This window comes from Oncorhynchus nerka, linkage group LG28 (assembly GCF_034236695.1).
Source record: "Oncorhynchus nerka isolate Pitt River linkage group LG28, Oner_Uvic_2.0, whole genome shotgun sequence".
Taxonomy (NCBI): domain Eukaryota; kingdom Metazoa; phylum Chordata; class Actinopteri; order Salmoniformes; family Salmonidae; genus Oncorhynchus; species Oncorhynchus nerka.
This window is the reverse complement of record NC_088423.1, coordinates 67761567-67783803: the sequence shown is the minus strand read 5'-3', so window position 1 is coordinate 67783803 and position 22237 is coordinate 67761567. Positions and strand designations below refer to the sequence as shown.

At 46.1% G+C, this 22237-nt stretch overlaps 1 protein-coding gene across 2 annotated transcripts in view; it reads right to left on the bottom strand.

Moving 5' to 3' along the window:
* Nucleotides 1-22237, bottom strand: part of LOC115113579 (amyloid-beta A4 precursor protein-binding family A member 2-like) — an 86291-nt gene that overhangs the window by 5787 nt on the left and 58267 nt on the right. Inside the window, exons 3-13 of one of the 2 annotated variants that reach the window (XM_029641367.2) lie at nt 19846-21207; nt 17889-17969; nt 13683-13722; nt 11874-12019; nt 7933-7968; nt 5644-5730; nt 3614-3799; nt 2024-2203; nt 1457-1669; nt 1147-1266; nt 165-305 (exon numbers count right to left, since the gene is read on the bottom strand). In XM_029641367.2, coding sequence (XP_029497227.1) covers nt 165-305; nt 1147-1266; nt 1457-1669; nt 2024-2203; nt 3614-3799; nt 5644-5730; nt 7933-7968; nt 11874-12019; nt 13683-13722; nt 17889-17969; nt 19846-21186 — 2571 coding nt within the window. In that variant the 5' untranslated portion in view covers nt 21187-21207. The remainder of the gene's footprint in view (nt 1-164; nt 306-1146; nt 1267-1456; nt 1670-2023; nt 2204-3613; nt 3800-5643; nt 5731-7932; nt 7969-11873; nt 12020-13682; nt 13723-17888; nt 17970-19845; nt 21208-22237) is intronic. The other variant, XM_029641370.2, reaches the window with a different exon arrangement.

Here is a 22237-nt window from a genome sequence, read left to right as displayed (position 1 = left end):
CTTAGAGGCACACACGTACAGCCTAATGATTGTATTGATGAATGCATATCATGCTCATTCCTCTTTCAAAGATGTACCTGCCATGGCCAGTAATCTAGTTTTGTGAATTCTCATACTATTTGATTGTGGTCTGAGCTCCTTTATGAACTCTATCTGAACCTCACCTCGCCCACAGAGTTTGAGAGGGCTTGGACAATCTTCTCATGCGCTGTAGCCACCACGCTTTGGCCATTGATCTCAATAATACGGTGGCCAACCCGGACACCCCCCCGTTCGGCAATACCCCCCCGCATCAGGCTGCAGATCTGTGGGTGAAGATGACAAACAGAAGGTGAATACTATCCTTAATGGCAGTCACACATCCCCATTGGCAACAAGACAGGGGTCTATAGGGGAATAAAACAATGATGCAACGTTGTTCCATTAAATCTACTGGAACAGCTGTATTGCTAAAATGTCAAGGATCGTTCATGGATTTGGCCGTGTGATCCTGATAGGGAGAGGCCAGGGTGAGATTTGAGCTCTGTGAATGACATTGTGAGGTTAATCTGTATGCAGTAGCAAGGAAAATGGCAGTGCAGACCGAGCTGAAAACCTAAGGCAATAAAGCTCCTAGCTTCAGCCTCGGTGCAACGACAGCCACGAGAGATAAAACAGTAATTACATCTGGATTTGTCTTTTTATAGGATTTTTAAGGGATATTGTCAGACTATATAAACATTGCTCTAAGGAGTGTCACAGAGGATAACTTGAACACAGCAGAGACTTGAATAAAGTGGTATGAGGAACACACTAAAATACGTGTGTGCGCAGCATGTTTTTTTCCATCAAAGCTTGTAACGCTCATGATGCAAATCACATACACACAGACCTGTAGGCTAACAGCCTGTCATATCGTTTGATTACTGTACCAGCTGAAAGGAGAAAACAAAAAAAGTTTTTAATAATTTACGGGGCTGTCTTCTCCTATTCAGTTTATGTCAGCTGAAATCCTCCTGAGGGAACTGAAGTTTCGTTGGACAAAGACATTGACAAAGTCCAGAATCTCATCAAAAGTATTTTTTCAACCAATCCCAGACTGTTATCTCAGCCTGTGTTATTCAACCTACAGGGCCAAGCGGTGGTGACTGATCTGATCGTACTTACAATCCCATTCTGGACGCTGAAGCCCAGCTGGTACTTGAGGTCTGGCCTCTTGATGAGCACGGTGGTGACAGGTGGACAGCTCACAATGTTCAGCTTCACCTGCACCTGGTTCTTCAGGCCCTGATGGACAAACACAGTGGTCAGACAGAGCAGAGGGAATCCTGAAACCTCCACTGGGTTTAGTCAGTGGATTATTTTACATTAGAATTATGATCAAATTGCAGAATTCATGTAGTGTTACACAATTACTGTAATGTCAACATAATAAGCACTAATGACTCTTCCTAGAACTCTGTCCCTGTCCATGCACCTTGATGATTCCCTGACAGGTGGCGAGCGGCAGCCCCACCAGGCTGGTGTTGTTGATGGACATGATCTGGTCTCCGATGCTGAGCTTCCCGGAGCGGGCGGCCGGCCCACCGTTCATCATGTTGGCCAGGATGACCGTGGGCAGGATGGAGCCCCAGCCAGACTCCACTATGACCACGCCCAAGATCTCCCCCTTATGCTTCTCCAGCTGCAGCTGTGGAGCCAGCCATTAGCGAGAGAAAGAGAGATAAGAGAGAGTGATGAGTGCCGCCAGTCAAAGCGATTGTGGGCAGGAGAAAAATAACGGTGTAGTGGGAAGAACATAAACAACGTGCGGAAGGAGGAGGGCCAGATGGATATAAGACCACTGTCAGCTTCTCTGGTGATTGGCGCAGTCCATGTGCAGTACTTCCACAGAACTAGACTGCCTCACTGCTCATCAGAAATTCTTTCCTACTAAGCAAGAGGTCACTGTCTGAGCATCCAAAAGTCCTCAGAGAAGTGGATTGCACAATGCATCTGAGGCACCATTATACAGTTACCTCATACAGATAAATGAGAGCCAAACCTCTTTGCAGTTCTCAGAGTTTGAGAAGTGGATGAGGTCATCGTTGTACATCTCCTGTGTGTTGATGATGTCACTGTACTCCTTCTGACTCAGGTCCTCTGGGTTGATGCCGTTGGCCCTCAGGAACTCCTGGTAAGCCACGCTAAATGACTGCCCAATCGACTGGGCTATGAGCTGGGCCTGGAGAGCCAATGAGAAGAGAGGATAAGGCTATGAAAATATAATTTACCCATGAGTGTTAAGAGTCAAATTTCTGTGGTCTGAGAGGGTTTTTCCCTTCTAGTAATTATATTTCTATGACAAAAAACAGCTATGCATTTGGCAGAAGCAATACATTTCCAATACACTGTCACAGTGATAGCAATGTGGAGAATCACACCACAAAGCAACTGGGGGATGCAGATCAATATTCATTTATGTAGTATGAATCAATGCACATAAGGAATTGCTTCACTGTTGCCAAGTACTATATGAGGTCCAATAAAAATTGAATTTAAATGTCAAAACCTATTTGTCATGTCTTCATTACTGACATATTTGGTCCATATAAATGGACCAAAACATGTTCGCACAGCTAAAGTGGTGAGCATCATGAAGCCTGGATCACTGGTGCAATGATTGCTTAATTTTCCGTATAAAATGGCAAAGGTATTGATTGTAAAAAGCTGATCTAAAGAGGAGAAGAAAAGGAAAGTCATCTAATTGCATATTATATGATATTAGGGATGTGTCTCTCCCATCCAGTTTCCCTATATTTACCTTCTATCTTCGCTCAGGCAGTTATAGGGAATCATATGTTTCCAAGGAAGCAAGCTGTGGTTACCCTGTTAACAAACTGACATCCAACTGCATGCTGGGCTTTGATAGACACATGAAGCACATCCTGGACTGTGGTGTGGGTGAAAATTGGCAGTATTACTGTGACAGACAGCATATCACACATTGACAACGTCTCTGCACTGGCCGAGGGAGAGGGGGCAGTTAACCAGTGATTGAAGTTGTCATGGCGATATATAAACCTGCTATTTGAGTTGTAGGAATCCCCTACCCCTAACTCAGCCAATCCTGCCCACAAAGAACGAGGACAGTAAAGCTAGTCGTTGCCCTTATCCAGACCGGTAGATCAAGTATCAGTCCTACCATATAATATAGGTAGACAGTAATAAGACACTGTCGGGAGAGGCATTGACATATATCATTTCCCCTTCTGCACTGAGACTAAATGACTCGTGTGTCAACACTCAGACTGACGGTCCTTTATAACACACCAGCTAATTCGACATGGAGAAATGGCGATTAAGAGGGACAACTGCAATGCAGGGGCAGACGCACACTGGCTAGGGGAGGAGACAGGCAGAGAGACTGGCCTATCAGAGGTGGATCCTCCCAGCTCAACGTATCACAGAGGGTGTTACTGGTGAACATGTCGTTCATAATGTGTTGTGACTAATCTCTGAATCAGTCACAACCCCTTACCTCGACATTTAGAAACATGTCCTGTGCCTAACCTTTCACCTGGTCCTGATCCATTCTACCACTTGATATTAGCCTCAAGGGGCAGATCACAGACATTTACACACATTCACTTACGTCCTCAGACTCAAAGACGTGGCAGATCATCCGGTACTGTTTCTTGGCCTCTGGGGCTCCAGGTGTCGTCTCGATGCAGTCCTGGGAGGCTGTGCGCGGCATGCGGCGCCTCGCCATCAGCACCACGATGTTCCCAATGTCAGCTATGTAGGAGATGGTGCGCAGGGCGTTGTCCATCATAGTTTCCTGTGTACGCCACCACAGCAACAAACAACTATGACGACCGAACACACCGTAACACGTGTACTAATACACAGTATAAAAATACTAAACTATATACTGTGTTGGGTTCTTAGAATAGGAAATATACTTATTCATGTCAGTGATTGAGTGCTGAGGTTTAGAGGGTCTACACCAGAAGTTAATGGTTATAGGAGGAAGGTATATAGTGGGGGCAACTAAGCTTGGAATGTGTTGAGTGAAGGGAAGCGATTACAGGTGGCAGGCATTGATAAGGGGAGAGAGCCATAGATTAGTGATGGAGGGGGGTTGAGGTCAGGTCAGCTTAAGGGAGAAATAAAAGTTTATGGCCCATATCACTAGTGTCCTGCCTAGCAGTAAGAATGACGTTTGTACAGATGGGTAGGAGGAGACTCAGCCTATGAGGAACAGTTAAATATCAGTACTTGAGTGAAATTGTTTTTCTCTGAATGCAGCTGTATGGGCAGAATAAACTTGGTTAAGCTTTCATAAATGTCCGTTGAGTGTTTTACTCTGAGAATTAGAACCTAACAACTCTATTACAATTGACGCTTCGAGTAAAATAAACACACTGTGTTTTGCAAACGCTTCAGGCGAAGTATGACAAGGTGCTTATCTTCACACGAGTGTCTGGTAGCGCCGTAGGAGGAGCGGGAACGCTCAGCTCCGTCCTGCACGCTCTTCAGCGAAACATCATTAGTCCGTCAGCAGAATTAACGATCCAATTTGTCTGTGCATGCTGCGCCTACAGCCTTTCACCTTTCTCATGGTGAGCAGCATCAACAGAGTGGCAGAACTCCATGCATTTCCACTCAGCCCATATGCTCCGTAGCAGACCAAGGCGTGGGAATCACACCTCTAATCAACCTGGGGTTCTCGAATGTTCTCATGCCTTCTGGTACACACAGACAGCAGGGGCTGAACCGAGGCATGTTTGGGAATTATTTAAAAAGATTATTCAATAGGATTGCTCTTACATTTTCATTCACGGCACAAATGTTCAGAGTGTGTATGAAATATGACATTATTCCATCTAGAAAGTGGTAGAATTGGCATCGTAAATAAGAAAAATCACATGCAAATTCCATTGTGTTGCAACTTATGAAAGAGCAGTTCTGACTTCAATCTCTCACCAACTAACCAACCCCCATAAATCCAGACTTTTCCCATCTCAATGGTTGCGGGAAGCAGGTAGCCTTGTGCCAGGCAGGGAGTGGAATGGAGAGACACTGCATTGCAGCACATTACAGTAGGCTGTGCCAGGCAGCCAGCCCACACACTGCTGTTCTGTTCAGTCGGACTGCAACTCAACGACAGGGACACACATTCTGTTCACAGTCAGTCAGCTGGCACTCTAGTCTCTACATCAGAGATATCACTGATCACACTACGGCTGACCCTCTCACATTGGAAAATCTGGTTTCCCATAAGACATTGAGGCATGACATCAAGAGTAAAGTGCTACAATCTACCTCATTTATAACTGCATGACTGTTCAAAGCCATGTGTCAAGCATGTACTGTATGTCCTAAACAATTTGGCTTTGGAGGTGAGATGATTTCTGACTAATTAATATTTGGGAAACCCAGTGTTTAAAACTAGCTTTCATCTTCCTGCTATGTCCCACTTTATTGACAGCTGTCTATAGAGGCTTTAACATTTCATTTATTTGTTTTAATCCTCAGTCAGAGGGAGATCAGATAATAAATATTAAATAAATAAATTATCACCCAAAATCTGTCACAAAGGCCACCGAGAGGAGTTGTGTGGCTATGGCCCCACTGCATCGGATTGGTCCTGTCAGGGCTGGAGTCAGGACCTCTACTCACCTGTGTGTCTGCGTTGAGCACTTTGATCCTCAGGGTGGAGATGAAGAGGTCCACCTCTGTCAGTGTCTGTGCGTCCCCCTCTGGGCTCTGGGCGGAGACAAAAGAGAGACAGGTGTGTCAGAGTCCCCCCTGAGGCAGGAGAGAGCGGCCCGGGTGCACATTCTCTAAGCACCCTGGCCGGAGGCTGAGGAGAGCTCACCAAGGGCCCACGGTTAACAGGCTGCACACTTTAATCTCCCGTTGAGAACAGTTTTAAAGCTATTTCATAAATCATGTAGGTTGGGACCCGGCAGACTCCTGGCAAGCCTAAAGTAGGTGTTCAGTCAGTGCTGGACTAAGGCTACACCCATAGAGAACAGCCATGAAATGTACATTCATATTCCATCTCATAATCTGAATTATAACACATTGATATCTACTAAAGAATTGGTTAGTAGCATTGCCATAGGATGTTGTTGTTGTTTATTGAGTGGTGGTCATGCTCACATTGTTCCACACAAAATGGGTCTCTGAAGGCTACTATATCTATACAATGGGGACGAGGTGATTAATAATATTCATCTTCATGATAAATGGTGATGTGACTGCGCATGCAGGACTGCATGGAATACATGTGGAATTAAAAACAGCCATCTCTGTGACAGACAGGGTCAGCATCCACATCAGAGCAGAGTGGAAGGGATTTGAGGCAGCAGCAGTGAGGGCAGGTCATATAGTCACAGAGGGACCCGGTTGGCTCTGGGGCTTTACATCAATAGGTCTGACATGATGTTGGTGTGTTGAGAGTTGGCACAGATGAGAGTGGGCGCAACATGGCAGTGCTAGCTAAGCCATTACAAGCTGCCGGATGTGTGTGAATACCAGTCCCAGGCATGTGGTTTGCATTCACGCTAATCACCACGCACTGCGTGTTAATTCAATCACGTTTGATTTAGGTTAATTATCTAAGGACTGATGTGTGTATAATGAGCAACATTTACATGTTTTTAAAATATGCAATATATAATGAAGCAATCCATTTGATGATATGTCTAATAGATTAAATTATAATTTGTAGTAATTCTGTGTAGGCTAGAATATTTCTTTGCATCATCAATATCATCAATGGATTTCATGTTTGCTGGCTCTGATTTTCAGAGCACAAGCTGCAGGGATGTTCCCAGAGTTCACACAGTCCAGCCTCTCAGTGATGCATGCAGGGTAATCAGATGGAGTGGGATTATGGAGATTCTCATCATAACTCTAGTCACCTCCTCAAACTCCACGGCTCAGAGTGAGTCAGATTGAGACAGACAGACAGACAGACGGAACAGGGAGCCGGAGGGTGAGGGTGGAGTCAGAATGAGACAGACAGACAGACGGAACAGGGAGCCGGAGGGTGAGGGTGGAGTCAGAATGAGACAGACAGACAGATGGAACAGGGAGCCGGAGGGTGAGGGTGGAGTCAGAATGAGACAGACAGACAGATGGAACAGGGAGCCGGAGGGTGAGGGTGGAGTCAGAATGAGACAGACAGACAGATGAAACAGGGAGCCGGAGGGTGAGGGTGGAGTCAGAATGAGACAGACAGACAGATGGAACAGGGAGCCGGAGGGTGAGGGTGGAGTCAGAATGAGACAGACAGATGAAACAGGGAGCCGGAGGGTGAGGGTGGAGTCAGAATGAGACAGACAGACAGATGGAACAGGGAGCCGGAGGGTGAGGGTGGAGTCAGAATGAGACAGACAGACAGATGAAACAGGGAGCCGGAGGGTGAGGGTGGAGTCAGAATGAGACAGACAGACAGATGAAACAGGGAGCCGGAGGGTGGAGTCAGAATGAGACAGACAGACAGATGAAACAGGGAGCCGGAGGGTGAGGGTGGAGTCAGAATGAGACAGACAGACAGATGAAACAGGGAGCCGGAGGGTGAGGGTGGAGTCAGAATGAGACAGACAGACAGATGGAACAGGGAGCCGGAGGGTGGAGTCAGAATGAGACAGACAGACAGATGAAACAGGGAGCCGGAGGGTGAGGGTGGAGTCAGAATGAGACAGACAGACAGATGAAACAGGGAGCCGGAGGGTGAGGGTGGAGTCAGAATGAGACAGACAGACAGATGAAACAGGGAGCCGGAGGGTGAGGGTGGAGTCAGAATGAGACAGACAGACAGATGAAACAGGGAGCCGGAGGGTGAGGGTGGAGTCAGAATGAGACAGACAGACAGATGAAACAGGGAGCCGGAGGGTGAGGGTGGAGTCAAGGTGGCCCTTCTCTCTGTTGTTATCAGATCAGATTGTTTTTACACACCGCCTTTTTCTTGATTTTGGCAGCCTTCTGAACCCTCTGGGTGGAGACGTTGGGACAGAACAGGGTCGTCAGACACGGGGCGGGAGGAGCGGCAAAAACAGAGGGCAGGAAGTAAAGAAAGTAAAAGAAAGTAAGAGACAATAACTCAACCAAACAGCAGGTGTATCATTGCTCTGAGAGGGAGAGGAGCGATGGCACAGCTGTGTTCTGCAGAAACAAATTAAAACGGCAATTAAAAGGATCAGAATTGCTCTTTTTCTTTTGAATACAGCAAATCATAAAAACATGCAAAAATGAGTTGATACCATACCTTAATATCAAAGTAAAAAGGGAACTTGAGTGTAGCATATGCAAATACTCTGTCAAAGGGCTTCAGGTTCAAATGTGAAGTCAAGGCAAGACATCCTCGGCATACCTTTCCTGTCCTGTCTTTCAGAAAATGGTGAGGAATTACAGCAGAGCCCAGCATCCTGAGATGACTTGACATGTAATTTAAGGCAACACAATGATTTAGTCCTGTATTGATGTCCGTCACCATCCCCCTGAGAAATGGGATGTCAAAACTGACAGTTGGTCTAAAAACAACATATTGAGAAACCTACTGTAGGGTGGCTGACCATTAATCACCGATTCAGTAAATTCAGTTGATTCAGATTCAGTTAAGATAGATTCAGTTAATTCAGTTGAATCAAATTCAGATAAGATACAGATTCAGTTAAATCAGTTGATTCAGATTCAGTTAATTCAGATTCAGTTAATCTCACACCTCCTGTGCAACTGACAACTGGCAACTCACAAAAGGACCTTAACGCTGTATGTCAACTGCACAGGACCAGAAGGAGGGTGTGGTGAAGTCCAGACACATAAAGGCCCTCTGTTTGTGATCCCTGAGCTGAAGCTGGTTCATCTGTTCCAATCCCATCCATCATCAGTCAGATAGACTCCGTTACATTTATGCCTGAGAGAGTTAGTACCACAGCTCTCTGCAAGCCAGCCAGTCAGGAGCAGAGGAAGGGTCAGCACTCTCTCTACCGCTTCACCATTTGCTGGGAGACAGAGCAGAGGGAAGGATCTTGCCTCTCAAACTAGTCAGTTTATTTGTGTTTGCATGGGAAGCGGAGCAGAAAATGGCCTTCAGGGATGATCCTGGGTTGTTTGTTACACATTTACTGCGCCACCTTCAGCCCTCCTAATGCAAGGCAGTCCTTCAGCTACATCCAGCTATACCCACTGCATCAAATCAAGGCAGCTCTCCAGCTATATCCAGCTACACCCACTGCATCAAATCATGGCAGTCCTCCAGCTACATCCAGCTACACCCACTGCATCAAATCAAGGCAGCCAGAAAAAGGAGTGGGCGATGAAGCTGCATAAATATTACATCAACATGAGGGCCAAAAAGGTCTGTATAAATAAAACCTACGACGGCGTGCTATTTACCTGCAATGTTACGTTTTTTTGTTCTCTGTAGCAGTGGACTAAATATTGAGGACAGCAGTGTAATTAATCTGTGTGTGGGTTGTGGGTTTATGAGAACCATAAAATGAAACTGAGGGAGGCAGGCAGCACAGAGCACCCTGCCCAGTCCCAGTGTTCAGGGGTTGGTGTGTGAAGAACTGGTAGCTACCAACACATAACAGAGCCCGATCCCCTGCCTCCAGAGAGACGTATGGCCAATTCATCTGTGGAGAGAATCATCATCTGTAGTTCCTCCTCAGATGAGGGGAGAGAACAAGTGGCATGCTTCCCGATGGCCTCCTCCACAGCTGAACAGCCAACATAAAAATTATGAAGAAGAAAACGCTCAGTTATGCGTTGCCATGGTATCATCTTCAAAGGCCTTCGATGGTAGCGAGAGAACGGAAGGATTTTGTTTTGTCACTGGGATGGATGGAGCCAGATCCCAGCAGCAGTGGAAGCGAGGCAGGGGCCCATCACAACTCAAATATCCCTCCAAAAGATGCCAGCATTTCCCAAAGGAAAGCTGGCAGCTGTCTCAGATGGGAGGGTCACCTGCCCCAGTCTTGTGCCAGCTGAAGCAGACTGCTGCTGGACAAGAGAGTGTGCCACTGTGTCACACTGAGCTGTGGGTCAATCTGACCCACTGAGCTAACATATACTCCCATCTCTGCTTGGCAGTGACTGGCTGGCCTTGCCACAGGTGGATGTTTCTAAAAGTAGATCCCAGCCAAGTGCCAGTGGACCACCGAGTTAGGTTATAAAATATTCATGATACAGCCCAGTCCATGTTTTCATGAGAGGGAGAGGAAACGTATGGTGCCTGGACAACTCATGAACATCTGGCGTATCATCTTGGGTTGTATTTTCTTTGATCCGATAGGTATAGCGTCTCCTTGTCTCTGGTCTCAAAAATACATTGTCAGCACACATGAACTCACTCAAGAACATTCTGTGCAAATACTATATTTGTGATCATTCGGTGATCAGACTGAGGGGAAAATGGCCCTTGTGATCATTTGGTGATCAAACTGAGGGGATAATGGCCCTTGTGATCATTCGGTGATCACAAGGGTAGCCTAGTGGTTAGAGCGTTGGACTAGTAACCGGAAGGTTGCAAGTTCAAACCCCCGAGCTGACAAGGTACAAATCTGTCGTTCTGCCCCTGAACAGGCAGTTAACCCACTGTTCCTAGGCAGTCATTGAAAATAAGAATTTGTTCTTAACTGACTTGCCTGGTTAAATAAAGGTAAAATTTAAAAAAGACTGAGGGGAAAATGGCCCTTGTGATCATTCGGTGATCAGACTGAGGGGAAAATGGCCCTTGTGATCATTCGGTGATCAGACTGAGGGGAAAATGGCCCTTGTGATCATTCGGTGATCAGACTGAGGGGAAAATGGCCCTTGTGATCAGACTGGGGGGAAAATGGCCCTTGTGATCAGACTGAGGGGAAAATGGCCCTTGTGATCATTCGGTGATCAGACTGAGGGGAAAATGGCCCTTGCATAAATGGCCTTTCAAAAGCTAGACTGCCAAAAGCAATCATAACTCCAGAGCTAGTTGCGAGCCAACCAGTAGTGAAGTGATTAAAATGCACAGTGGCGGAGTCTGTTTTGAATATGGCCATTCTCTCTGACTGCTCTCCATCAGTATTCATAGCAGAGAAGTCATGTAGAAAATGGGACTGAAATGGAAGGGGAAACATAACCTCTGTGAGCCAGCAATCCATTACCAACACCATGTGACACATGCTTTACCCCAATCTGGCCCAACTGGAGCCCAAATGGACTGCTAATCCAAATCTCAAACTGCTCTGACTGGGGAGATAAACAGCGTTGATGTCCAAGTGGACTTAATAGGCCAATCTGGACCTCACTTGAATTAAAAAGACCAGCACCTTGCACTCACATTTGAAGTCCATTTCTAAAACTGTATTTCTGTCTGCCAGATTGCAGACCATCTACAGCAAGAGGTTCCACTTAGAGTACTAATTAAAACAGTTTCCAGCAGTTATGCCAATACTCTGTACCAGCTTTGAAGTCTCCATCAGGTTTTATATATGCCTGAAACATGAACATAACGTTTATTCAAGATATACTAGAACTAGAAAGATTATTGATGAATACCTTAAGGTGTTGTTTCCTCTACAGGGCATCATTAAATCAGAGCGAAAAGACTGGAAACTAACCCACTGGGGAGGAACATGATTACACAGTACCACTGCGTCCTACAGTACAGTAGCAATAATCCTACTAGATTGGACACAGTCTCCTGGGGTGTAAACAAACACACCAGACACCCTCACTCTGAATCTTCCAAAACGGTTCCTAGAGTCACGGTGAAAATATACCAGATCAAAACAACATCCATATGAAAAGGAACGAAGGAAGGGAAGCTGTTTGCGGGATTTGAAACGGGTGGTGCAGTGTGTGTGTGTGCGTGTGTGTGAGAGATGGAAGGCCTGTCTGCTGTCTGTCCGTACCTTGACCCGGCTGACAGCCTCCTGGGCCTGCATCATGCGGATGTTCTTGGACGGGTTCCTCTCAGAGAGCAGCTGGGTGGAACCCAGGTAGTTAGCAGCAAAGATGATGCCATCAATAAGATCTTCTGGCTCACAGGGCCCCGGAACTGACAGAGAGGGACAGGGAGAAGGGGCGGACAGAGAGGGACAGGGAGAAGGGGCGGACAGAGAGGGACAGGGAGAAGGGGCGGACAGAGAAGGGAAGGAGAAGGGGCGGACAGAGAAAGGGACAGGGAGAAGGGGCGGACAGAGAAGGGACAGGAGAAGGGGCGGACAGAGAAACGAAGGAGAAGGGGCGGACAGAGAAACGAAGGAGAAGGGGCGGACAGAGAAACGAAGGAGAAGAGGCGGACAGAGAAACGAAGGAGAAGGGGCGGACAGAGAGGGACAGGGAGAAGGGGCGGACAGAGAGGGACAGGGAGAAGGGGCGGACAGAGAGGGACAGGGAGAAGGGGCGGACAGAGAGGGACAGGGAGAAGGGGCGGACAGAGAGGGACAGGGAGAAGGGGCGGACAGAGAGGGACAGGGAGAAGGGGCGGACAGAGAGGGACAGGGAGAAGGGGCGGACAGAGAGGGACAGGGAGAAGGGGCGGACAGAGAGGAACAGGGAGAAGGGGCGGACAGAGAGGAACAGGGAGAAGGGACAGAGAGGGACAGGGAGAAGGGGCGGACAGAGAGGGACAGGGAGAAGGGGCGGACAGAGGGACAGGGAGAAGGGGCGGACAGAGAGGGACAGGGAGAAGGGGCGGACAGAGAGGGACAGGGAGAAGGGGCGGACAGAGAGGGACAGGGAGAAGGGGCGGACAGAGAGGGACAGGGAGAAGGGGCGGACAGAGGGACAGGGAGAAGGGGCGGACAGAGAGGGACAGGGAGAAGGGGCGGACAGAGAAACGAAGTAGCAGGAGAAGATAAAGGCTATTAGATCATACTTCTCTTGCAAAACAAAGACATCTCTGAGTTATTCTAGCTGTAAGCCAACATACGTATGAGTATTGGTAGCCTTCTGTATGTACAACTTGAATAAATCAAACACTGAAATTCTGTAGCTGTTGGGTATTATGCAGAGAAACAATCCCGGCGGAGGCTTGAGCGGTAAAATGGCCACGGGTGGGCAGGGAGCTGAGAGCTGAGAGAGGCACCAAGGGATTCATGTGGCCGTGTGATATGGAGATAAGACTCTGTGACAACCTCTGAGGGATACAATGCACTGTCATGATATCAGAGAGAGTGAAAGAAAGGAACAGCTCAGCCTCCAGCCCTGCCCAGTGGTGAGAGGGGCCTGGCGAGGAATGCCTTGAAAACATCTCAAACCAAACATACTCAAAGGCTTGGGACTGGCCTGCTTAGATACAGCCCTACCACATTGACGACTAACTCACTGACACGTCTGACATGATGGCGCTCAGGTAAATTGGCCAAATAAAGATAGTGAACACTTTATATGATCATTCCTCTTTACTTTCTTGTTTGTCTTCAGACTCATTAACCTGTTGTTTTCCCTCCCTCCCTCCTGATCTCATGTAACAGCTGCAAGCTCATTATTTTCTCTACTTAATATTCCATGATCTGTCATTTTGCAACTAGATTTTGCGTGGTTATTAAGGCGCTTGAATTAGAGAGACAAATCTAATATTCTTGGAATGAGCAGATCCCTGCACCCAAAGTGATATAAGCCTCTTACAGGGAATATCTGTTGTTGATGTTGGGAATTTGATTCATTTTTGTCTTTTGATTTCACACTCAAGAGAAACAGATGTAGAGGTGCCTTACCATCAACAAAGCTGGGGAAAGATGCAGCCTTCTTTGTTTCCTGAAAAACAGAAAGTCTTGATTGAACTCTCTGAATTAGTAAAGCGGAATGAAATATGCATTCTCATTTCATGAAACTGAAAGGAAAACCCGCCTCTCTGCAAGGCCTTTGGCTTCCACAACAAACAACAGACCAACAAACTCCAAAAGCTTCAGTCTGTCAAAGAAGATGAAACATTTTTGAACATCAGTTCAAAGTAGCCGATGAAATCGATACAAACCCTATTCATCAACAGATGAGGAAGAAAATGTAAGAAACCTATGCAAGACCTGAATACATAGACTTGTGGTACACTCTTAGAAAAGCACGTGGTATCTAGAACCCAAAAGGGTTCTACCTGGAACCAAAAAGGGTTCTTCAAAGGGTTCTGTCCCCATAACAGAACCCTTTGAAGAACCATTTTTGGTTCCAGGTAGAACCCTTTTGGGTTCCTTGTAGAACCCTTCCCACAGGGAGTTATACATGGAACTCAAAAGGGTCCTACCTGGAACCAAAAACCGTTCTACCTGGAACCAAAAAGGGTTGTCCCATGGAGACAGCCAAACAACCCTTTTGCAACCCTTTTTTCTAAGAGTGTATAGTACAGATCAAAGGAAGTGCAACTTCATGGCATCGACCTGATTGTAAACAGTGGTCCGTGTTAACATGCAGGGTCATGACATGCCTACATCTTCAGATGTGAAACACAACTGTATATCAATACTTCCACAAAGCTCTGAATGAGAGAGCCACACATTAAAGCACTCTGAGTAATGGGCATCACTTTAAAGACATGCCACTCAAATGGAGGGTCCAGGCCGTTCATTACAGTCTGCGAGGAAGGCCCAGGAGCATTATCAAACCACTTAATAACTTAAAGGGAAACAACTTCCTAGTATATCTTAGTACACTTATGCTATAGTGGCCTCCCACAAATATACAATACTTAAATGCTAATGTATGATTCTAGATGACCTCTAAAGTGAAGATGTGCCTCGCTCTGCAGTTCGGCTTTGTCTCCAGCCTTTGTGCTGGTGTGTGAATGAAAGCCTGGCCGGACAAAACGGTGTTAGGATGATAAGACTGGGTTGGGCAGGGGAGAGGGCTCCTATGGAGATTGTGCAGAGCAGAGAGGGCTTTGTCTCTGAGCATCACTTGAACGGTCAGGTCAAGGTTGAGTGGTTTCCCTGATGTAAACACACAGCTTGCTGCTCTCAACCAGTGGCTTGACTGCAGAGTCAAAAAAGGGCACAGCCAATTCCCTTCCTTTCAGAGCAATGGAAGTGGGGAATGAGGATAGCAGCCTTGTATAGAATGTCCCTGAGAGAAATGTCCACAAGAATAACAATGGTGATTTCCTTAAGAAAACTGGACAACCACACTGTGTTACCTGGAGACAGGGACTTCATTTATTCATAAACACAGTTCACTGATCCTCATAAATCCTCTGGCACTGGCCTTTTAACGAGGCATGAAGAGGCAGCCTTTAGTTATTATACCCCCAGGCTCTGGAATAGCCTGCCAGAGGGGGCCAAAACTGTGGACATATTTTAAAGAGACCTTGAAACACATATTTTTTGCTTTGCTTTTCCTTTTAGTTGTTCAGTTTGTATCATTTAAAAAATATGTATATCTTATGTTTGTTGTGTAGTAAATATGTGACTCACCACCTGTATTCGGTCTTATGTAACAACATTTGAAATTGTGTTTTTTTACATTGGATAAAAGTAGAGACTCACAGCTTCAAAATGATATATCATACACAAAACAATGGGAAAGTCATTCTGCTTTGAAAGTTGATAAACTTGTAAACTCACTTTTGAGAAAATGGCCTTTGAATGTTTTGGTATCTAGTGAAGAGCTCTTCTTTGTCTACACCCATTCAGCATCGTTCACACCCTCTTAAGCTTTAGCCCCACCCATCTAATTTCGCTCTCGGAGCGTTTAGAGTGCACACTTGACACTCTGGCGGATGATTTGTTTACCCCTGGATAACATGAAAACAGCCTAACCAGCTCTGCAGGCAACAATTTCATTATGCTTTTTTGTAGATGTTTACTGACACCGGCCATATTCAACAGGTGTTGTACACTTTAGCTTAAGACAAGTAGCTAGCAAGCTACAGTTGAAGTCGGAAGTTTACATACACTTAGGTTGGAGCCATAAAAACTCATCTTTCAACCACTCCACAAATGTCTTGTTAACAAACTATAGTTTTGGCAAGTCGGTTAGGACATCTCCTTTGTGCATGACACAAGTATTTTTTACAACAACTGTTTACAGACAGATTAATTCACTGTATCACAATTCTAGTGGGTCAGAAGTTTAGATACACTAAGTTGACTGTGCCTTTAAACAGATTGGAAAATTACAGAAACTTATGTCATGGCTTTAGAAAATTCTGTTTGAGTCAATTGGAGGTGTACCTGTGGATGTATTTCAAGGCCTACCTTCAAACTCAGTGCCTCTTTGCTTGACATCATGGAACAATCAAAAGAAATCAGACAAGGCCTCAGAAAAACATTTGTAGACCCTCAAGTCTGGTTCATCCTTGGGAGCAATTTCCAAACGCCTGAAGGTACCACGTTCATCTGTACAAACAATAGTACGCAAGTATAAACACCACGGGACCACGCAGCCGTCATACCGCTCAGGAAGGACACGTTCTGTCTCCTAGAGATGAACATACTTTGGTGCGAAAAGTGCAAATCAATCCCAGAACAACAGCAAAGGACCTTGTGAAGATGCTGGAGGAAACAGGTACAAAAGTATCTATATCCACAGTAAAAACGAGTCCTATATCGACATAACCTGAAAGGCCGCTCAGCAAGGAAGAAGCCACTGCTCCAAAACCGCCATAAAAAAAGCCAGACTACGGTTTGCAACTGCACATGGGGACAAAGATTGTACTTTCTGGAGAAATGTCCTCCGGTCTGATGAAACAAAAATTTAACTGTTCGGCCATAATGACCATCTTTATGTTTGGAGGAAAAATGGGGAGACTTGCAAGCTGAAGAATACCATCCCAACCGTGAAGCACGGGGGTGGCAGCATCATGTTGTGGGGGTGGCAGCATCATGTTGTGGGGGTGCTTTACTGCAGGAGGGACTGGTGCACTTCACAAAATAAATGGCATCATGAGGTAAGAAAAGTATGTGGATATATTTAAGCAACATCTCAAGACAGGAAGTTAAAGCTTGGTCGCATATGGGTCTTCCAAATTGACAATGACCCCAAGCATACTTCCAAAGTTCTGGCAAAATCAAAGTCAAGGTATTGGAGGGGCCATCACAAAGCCCTGACCTCAATCCTATAGAAAACGTGTGGGCAGAACTGAAAAAGCCTGTGCGAGCAAAGAGGTCTACAAACCTGACTCAGTTACACCAGCTCTGTCAGGAGGAATGGGCCAAAATTCACCCAACTTATTGTGGGAAGCTTGTGGAAGGCTACCCGAAACGCTTGACCCAAGTTAAAGGCAATGCTACCAAATACTAATTGAGTGTATGTAAACTTCTGACCCACTGGGAATGTGATGAAAGAAATAAAAGCTGAAATAAATTCTCTCTCCTATTATTCTGACATTTCACATTCTTAAAATAAAGTGGTGATCCTAACTGACCTAAAACAGGGAATTTTTACTCTGATTAAATGTTAGGAATTGTGAAAAACTGAGTTTAAATGTATTTGGCTAAGGTGTATGTAAACTTCCAACTTCAACTGTAAGTAAACAATGAACCTAACTAGGTAAACAATGTGTAAGATCACACACGTCACGTAACGTTAGCTAATGAGCCAGCCAGCTAAAGTTAGCTAGTTAAACAACAATGAACATAGTGCCAAATCATGTCGTTACTACCCTGCTTGAATCTGGTGGGAGCTAACCAACCAGGTTCAATGTTAGCTAGCTAACATTAGGCTCTAACTAGCAAAGCAAACAGCTCTACGATACAGATTTTATTTTCATTGTTTTTATTCGTTTTTCCTGTAAAGCACATTGTGTTGCATTCCATGTCTGAAATCTGCTGTATAAATTAAGCTTGATTTGATATGATGATAAATAATCGGAAGAAAATCTCTTCACACCCATGACACTGAAGGACAAACACAGGACAGTAATAATACTGTTATGTATTCCACATAATATCATCTGTCACAATCAGTTTGGACTGCAGACAGAGACAGTTTACCTCCGGGACATTGTTGTTCTCCAGCGGCACGTTGAGGTCAGAACGCTGCTGTTTCCTGGGCTGCTCTGCACCGTTGGTCATCTGTGGGGGTTAAACAGGGACCAGAGGGAAACAGAGAGTTAATAAAACGTTTCCAAGCAGACAGTAGAAATGAAAAAAATACAAATAAATGACCGGTCCCTCAGGGAGCGACAGTCCGATACATTTCTCTATGGGGTCGGAGAAAGGGGTAGTTGTAACGTGAAAAAAATAAGGTCATGCTATTATTAGACATTGAGTTCTGTGAAATGCACACAGGACAACATGTCTGGAGTACCACTATAGTCTTGACAGTTCACATTTACATGGCAAAGCATGGTAAAGATTATGAAATGAAAGGTTATGAAATTGCTCTCATTTCAAATTGACATAACTCAACAACCCTTATTTTTACAGCGACAACACAATCATAAGTCCTGATTAGTATTCAACATCTACACATCAGCTTGAGCAAACAGCAATTCAATAATAATTAGGATGTCATAAGGTGAACGCACCAATTTGTAAGTCGCTCTGGATAAGAGCGTCTGCTAAATGACTTAAATGTAAATGTAAATGTATATCCATTTGTTTGACAGGATAAAACAAATCTCTGCCCTGAGGAAGGAGGAAGTATCCAGCCTGAATCTGATGTTTTCAAACACTCCAGTGAGCCTTAATCACAGTACCTGAACACTGAAAGCATTCTGCAAAACATCTACAACTGCTGCTTAAAATCACAAACAGTCACCGAATTTAACCTGGGCAGTAGATGTTTTATTGTTGTTGTCAGTGACTGTTCTGCACAATATGTGCTTGCTTCCAATATAATCCAGCTATGTGGCTTGTCCCACTTCTCTCCAACAACACAGTAAAGAGAACAAACACAACCATACACACAGTTCTGCATAACACATATGCACACGATGGAGCAGGTGTGTATCAGCATTCTGCCATCCCATGCCGCAGGGCACACACACAGGCTCTCCCCTCACCTCACCATCTGGCTGGGCTGGGGGTGAGCATGGTTGGACTCAGAGAGGGGCTTGGTGGAGGACAGGAAGAGGTGTGTGTGTGTGTGTGTGTGTGTGGAATAGATGAACAGGCTGGATCTGAATGAGGGCAGTGGGCGTGGGAGATGGAGAGGGGAGCTCAAGGTGTCTGGCTGTGGCTGGGGGATGGGTCTCCAGCAGGGGGAAGGGAAGGGTCTCACTAGCTGCACTATAGCTACAGTGCAATAACCTGCCTGTCAACCACCGCACACATCATAAATATCTCCCTATCACAAATCTTGTTTTAATCAGTTCCAATGGCATAGGTCTGCTCCAGAATCTGAACATAACCTGGCCGTACATCTTGTGTGCGGTCTCCAACTGTATTAAACACATGTCGTGACCCCACTCTCCGAGGGTGTCTCAGGGAGAGTGGGATATGCAAAAAAAATAATAATAATCCATTTCCATTTCACCACACAGGTTACACACTTATGCAGGTGTGAAACGGGACAAATATAAGCAGCCCCGATTTGACCTTGAATATATAACGTTAGTCTATACAGATCTCTCCCTCCACTCAGGTAGAGTGTAAAGGAGGAGGACCATGGTTTAAGGGTTGGTTATAGTCCTTCTAAAATGGATACTTTGGTAAATGCCCCAACATCTAGACGATTAAAAACTCAAGTCATGTTTATCTGGGAGAGGCCTTGTTAGAGGCATTAGACATTTTGGATTGGAAAAATGTAGTCTGAAAATGACTTTGATCACTGTGCCCTTCATCTCCCTGTAACATTTGGAAGATTAAACGTTGGATTCATACTCTGACAACCTTGTCAACACATCACCTTAACTGTATGTCTGACTTGTCATTCACATCATTTCAATAGAGGAGATTCAATGAGTGTGTATAGAAAATACCCATCAAAATGGCCTCTCCTTCTCACCTGTTCTTGAGCCCACTGATGTCGCTCCTCCGGGGTGCGGGAGCGAACCTTGAAGCCCCTCTGGAGCTCAGGGTTGTTGTGCCGTGTGGAGGAGGGGAGGTTGAGGGACTTGGGTCTGCTGTCGTGGCGGTGTGGGGTTGGGGTGTAGGGGGCAGGCTCAGGCTTGGCGTGGGCCTCAGGAGGGTGGTAATCACTGGGTACACTGTCTTGCACCAGCTCGTCAGGGCTCTGGTCAGTGCCACCACTGCTCAGACTACCCATGCTCATACTCATCTTGATCTCTGCCACTATCTGGTCAATGTCCTCCTCCGCCTCCTCCCCAGTCTCCCCCTCCACTACCACCTTACGGCCACGGTATGGAGACCGCGGTATGTGAACCATGGAGTTCCCATTGTCCTCCTCTGGGCCATAGTAGGGTCCAGTGTAGGCAACCCCAGCTCTCTCCTCCTCCTCCTCTTCTTCCTCCTCTGTGGGTGGGGGGGACTCGTGCAGGACGGCGGCGGGGTGGGGGTGGTGGTCCAGGACGTTGTAGATCTGTTCATCTGGGTCCTGCTCCACCACCTCAGAGCGCACCTCCCCCACCTCCACCCCTCCTTCTCCCTCCGCCCACTCCTCCACCGCTTCCTGGCACTCGTCTGTGTCGCCCGGGGGCTCAGCCCGGACGTGCTGCACGGTGCTGGCCGTATAGTCAGTCTCGGCCTCATTGCAGTCCATGCTGCCCTCCAGGTAGCTGTCATCCTCAGGGCAGTAGCGGATGTAGTAGGTGACGCCCTCATCCTCCTCCGGCAGACCTTCATCATAGTCCTCCTCCTCCGAGGTGTTGTTCACATAGTCAGAGCTGGAGTCTCCGTCCAGGCTGTCAGCGTGGTCGTGACGGTGGCCGTGACAGCCTGCATGGTCGTGGTCATTGATGGGACTGTGGACGTGGCCGTGGTTATGGCAGTCTACGTCGTCGTGACTGTGACCGTGATCGTGACCATGACAGTCTGCATGCTCGTGGCCATGGCACTCTGCATGGTCGTCGCTGTGACTGTGGTCATCATGGTCGTGGCAGTCTGGGTGATCATGGTCATGGCTGTGTTCATGCTCGTGTTCCAGGTCAGGTGTAGTAGGTGTGGCTGGCCGGCTGTCTGTCAGCTCTGGCTCCAGGCCCTGCTGGCGGCAGTAGTGGACCTCCTCCTCCTCCCCCGGGCCCTCCTCATGCTCCTGGTCGTGCTGCTCTGGGGGGTAGGCGGCGGGGCAGAGGGGCCGGACGGGGGGCACCACCATGCTGCAGCTGGAGCCGCTGGTCCCTGGCCTCTTCCTATGAGCCATCACTGGCGCTGGCTGCTTACAGGCCATGCATCTCAACTGTCCTCAGTCCTACAGAACGCAGAAAGACAGAACCACACCATTAGAGCTATACTGCCACAGTTCAATCATCACAAATAACATTTGAATGAAACACAGTGAGTGAGCCTTTTAGACACAGTGAGAGAGTTAACCACTCTGTTGTCCTACTGTGAAACCCTGTTAGGGCCAATTAGAGATGCACTATGACTGACAGCTAGGAAGGAAGTTTAACTTTTCATCATCACATTCAAAACAAGACATAGTGAGGGAACCAATAAAGGCTTTAACCCACCGTTCTACCCAAAATTACAACCAACTAATTGCAGCATTACCTCGAAAATGGAAGAGGCAAGTGGAAGGGGGAGGAAGTAAGGAACTTGTCTGTCGGCCCTGCGTCAAAGACCAAAATTGGTTAAAGAAAATTGTGATCAATAATAAAGTATACCAGTTTAATTTAAGGACCATATATTGACAGCTGTGCCACATAGATTGCAAAATAGTTGACACATGGTTTAAGAACTGATACACAAAACCACGCCAGATACAAAAGTTAAGAGTTTTTCGATTAAAATTATTATACAAAATTCTTGCAATCAATAGAATGTTATATAAAATGGGGGATACAACCATCCCAGCTCTGCAGATTCTGCTGCAAAGAGACAGAATCATTAGATGATTTGTTTTGGTACTGTCCCTTTGTAGCTTGTTTTTGGTCGCAGGTTCAGAAATAGCTAAAGAATTGCAACATTTACCTGGAGCTAACTCTGCAAATAGCACTGCTGGGTGATTTGAAAAGTCATAGTCAATCGATCAATAATATAATAATACTCTTAGCAAAAATGTTTATCTTTAACTTACAATCTGTAGAAACGATGAGAATAGAACGTTTCAGAACTTTTGTGAAACACCACAGCACAGTTGAAAATATATGGCAAATAGAAATCAAAACTGGATGGTGTTCAGAGATAGATGGGAGGGGTTGAGGGTAGCTGAAGGATGGGACTAAAAACAAATCAAAAGATAACTATTGTAAAATATTAATTTTTAAGACCATTGTAGA